Source organism: Rhizophagus irregularis, chromosome 1 (assembly GCF_026210795.1).
Source record: "Rhizophagus irregularis chromosome 1, complete sequence".
Classification (NCBI taxonomy): Eukaryota; Fungi; Glomeromycota; class Glomeromycetes; order Glomerales; family Glomeraceae; genus Rhizophagus; species Rhizophagus irregularis.
In genome coordinates, this window is record NC_089429.1 from 5723224 (window position 1) to 5725608 (window position 2385).

At 26.4% G+C, this 2385-nt stretch overlaps 1 protein-coding gene across 1 annotated transcript; it reads left to right on the top strand.

Moving 5' to 3' along the window:
* OCT59_001201 (uncharacterized protein) lies at nucleotides 1-1756 on the top strand (the record flags this gene model as incomplete). Its single annotated transcript, XM_066139386.1, has 2 exons — nucleotides 1-263; nucleotides 350-1756. The coding sequence occupies 2 exons, from the start codon at nucleotides 1-3 to the stop codon at nucleotides 1488-1490; spliced, it is 1404 nt and encodes a 467-aa protein (XP_065988794.1). The 3' UTR covers nucleotides 1491-1756.
* Nucleotides 1757-2385: the final 629 nt, after the last annotated feature.

Sequence of the window (2385 nt, forward strand, 5' to 3'; positions counted from 1 at the left end):
ATGTGCGATAATAAATTTTTGCCAAAATTATCACAAAATTTACTAGAAATTTTAGAAGATAATGAATTTTATGATATAACTATTGAAGTTGGTAATGACCCTTACGTAAAAATTTTTCGAGCTCATATGGTCATTTTAAATTATCGTTCTCCTTATTTGCGAAGAATTTTATCAACAAGCGTTAATAAAAATAAAAATGATGGAAGTTTGACACATATTAAATTACCAAATATTTCACCGGAAATTTTTCAAATGATCTTAAGGTGAGTAAAAACTTAGCGTTTTTTTTAAAAAAAAAAGAGTAATTTAAACTTTACGGAAATATTCAAATTTTTTTTTTCCGTTTTAGATATATTTATGGAGGAAGTCTTTCTTTAGAGGAATATACTAATACTTCGGACATAATTAAAATTTTGGTCGCTTCCAGTGAACTTAGTCTTCAAGAATTAATCACTCATCTAGAATTATTTTTGATAGAAAAAAAAAAAAATTGGATGGAACAAAATTTTAACTTGATATATAAAATAAGTTTTGAGAATGGCTCTTTCTTGGAATTGCAAAATTTTTGTAGAGAATTAATATCTAAAGAACCAGAAAAAATTTTTAATTCAAAAGATTTCAATTCAATTTCAGAAAAATGTCTGATTTCACTTATTCAACACGATAATATTCAAATGAATTATATCAAAGTTTGGGAACATGTACTTAAATGGGGTATTGCTCAAAATCCTGAACTTCCTTTAGATCCTTCTAGTTATTCAAAAGATAATTTTATTACCTTAAAAAATACTTCACAACGTCTTATTTCTTCTGTCAATTTTTATAATTTAAATTCTGAAGAATTTTTGAATAATGTATATCCATATAAAAAAATTATACCTAAAGAATTACGTGAAAATTTAGTTAAATATTTTTTGAATCCTAATAACCAATCAATTAATTCAAAAAGTATAGACTCAAGAATAATTACGATACAGCATACCGAATTAATATCGAAATGGATTGATAGATTAGAAATCACTGACAAGATGAAAAGTTCATATGAATTCAATTTGATTCTTCGTGGATCTCGTGATGGGTTTTCGCCTAATAAATTCCATGAGATTTGTGATAATCAATCTCATACTATAACAATTATTAAAGTGAAAGATAGCAACGAAATCCTTGGAGGATATAATCCAATCATATGGAAATCTGATGGTGGTTTTGATACCACTAAAGATAGTTTTATATTCTCTTTTAAGAATAAGGAAAATATTAAAAATTGTATTTTAAGTCGAATATCAGCATATCTTGAAGATTGTGCTATATTCAATAACATGGATTACGGTCCATCATTCGGTGCTGGTTGCGACCTTAAATTGTATGGAGACAATTGTTATGATCAGAGTGAATATCGTCATACTAGATGTTATAACAAACCAATTAGAGAAACTAATGGTCATTTTTCTGTTGAAGAATATGAAGTATTTCAAATTACGAAAAATTGATTGATATTTAATGATTAAAGATCATGTCAGTATGTATAAGTATTATTTATTTAATTGTTATGAAAATAAATAAAATGTTTTAGTAATTACAATTTAGTGATTTAGGCATATTAATTTCTCTGATTGTTTTATATATGCTATATACGGTGATTAGCGAGTTAAAAACTGATTTTTATTTTATATATTGTATCTTAGTAGTTAAAATTTTTATAAAATAAAATTAATAGTGTAAATAATAAATTTCTTTAACTAAATATTGATTTATTAAATTTAACATACTTACCGTCAATTTCATAAAATTTTTTTATGCTTTGCATGATTATAATAAAATTGACTTTGGTATAAAACCTTTGTGAGTGTCCGAATACATAAGTAAAAAGTTTAAGCATTTTATTTATTTTATTTTATTCAAGAAAGATGACATTCGTGCTAACTTTGTGTAGAAAACTGACTAGTGGTATAAGATAATAGTAAAAGTAGACTAACTAAAGCAAGTTACAAAAGTGTACCTCATACAGGTTCACCCTTCGTAAGAAAAAGAAAGCTAACACTAGTAAAACTACGCTGCTAGGTTAACCATGTCGAACAAAAGAGAATAAAATTAAAGACGAACTATCTACAAAATCTATAAATTGATACCAAGTTCCGCTATGTAAAAATTCGAAGTAAAACGTATCCATAAAGATGACATGTCAGGCGGATTTCTAAAATCATTGAAAGGGTCTGAATATAACCAATTATTTGTCGGAATGTCTTCGTTACGACTTGAGTGATCGCGGTTGCGTTTGAAAGTTTTAAACGAAGTTATCGTTATATTATTTGTCAACTTCCATAGTGTGAAATATTGGTTGCGAGTTTCCATACTCCGTTGTAAATATCTAGGTGCAAGTTATAA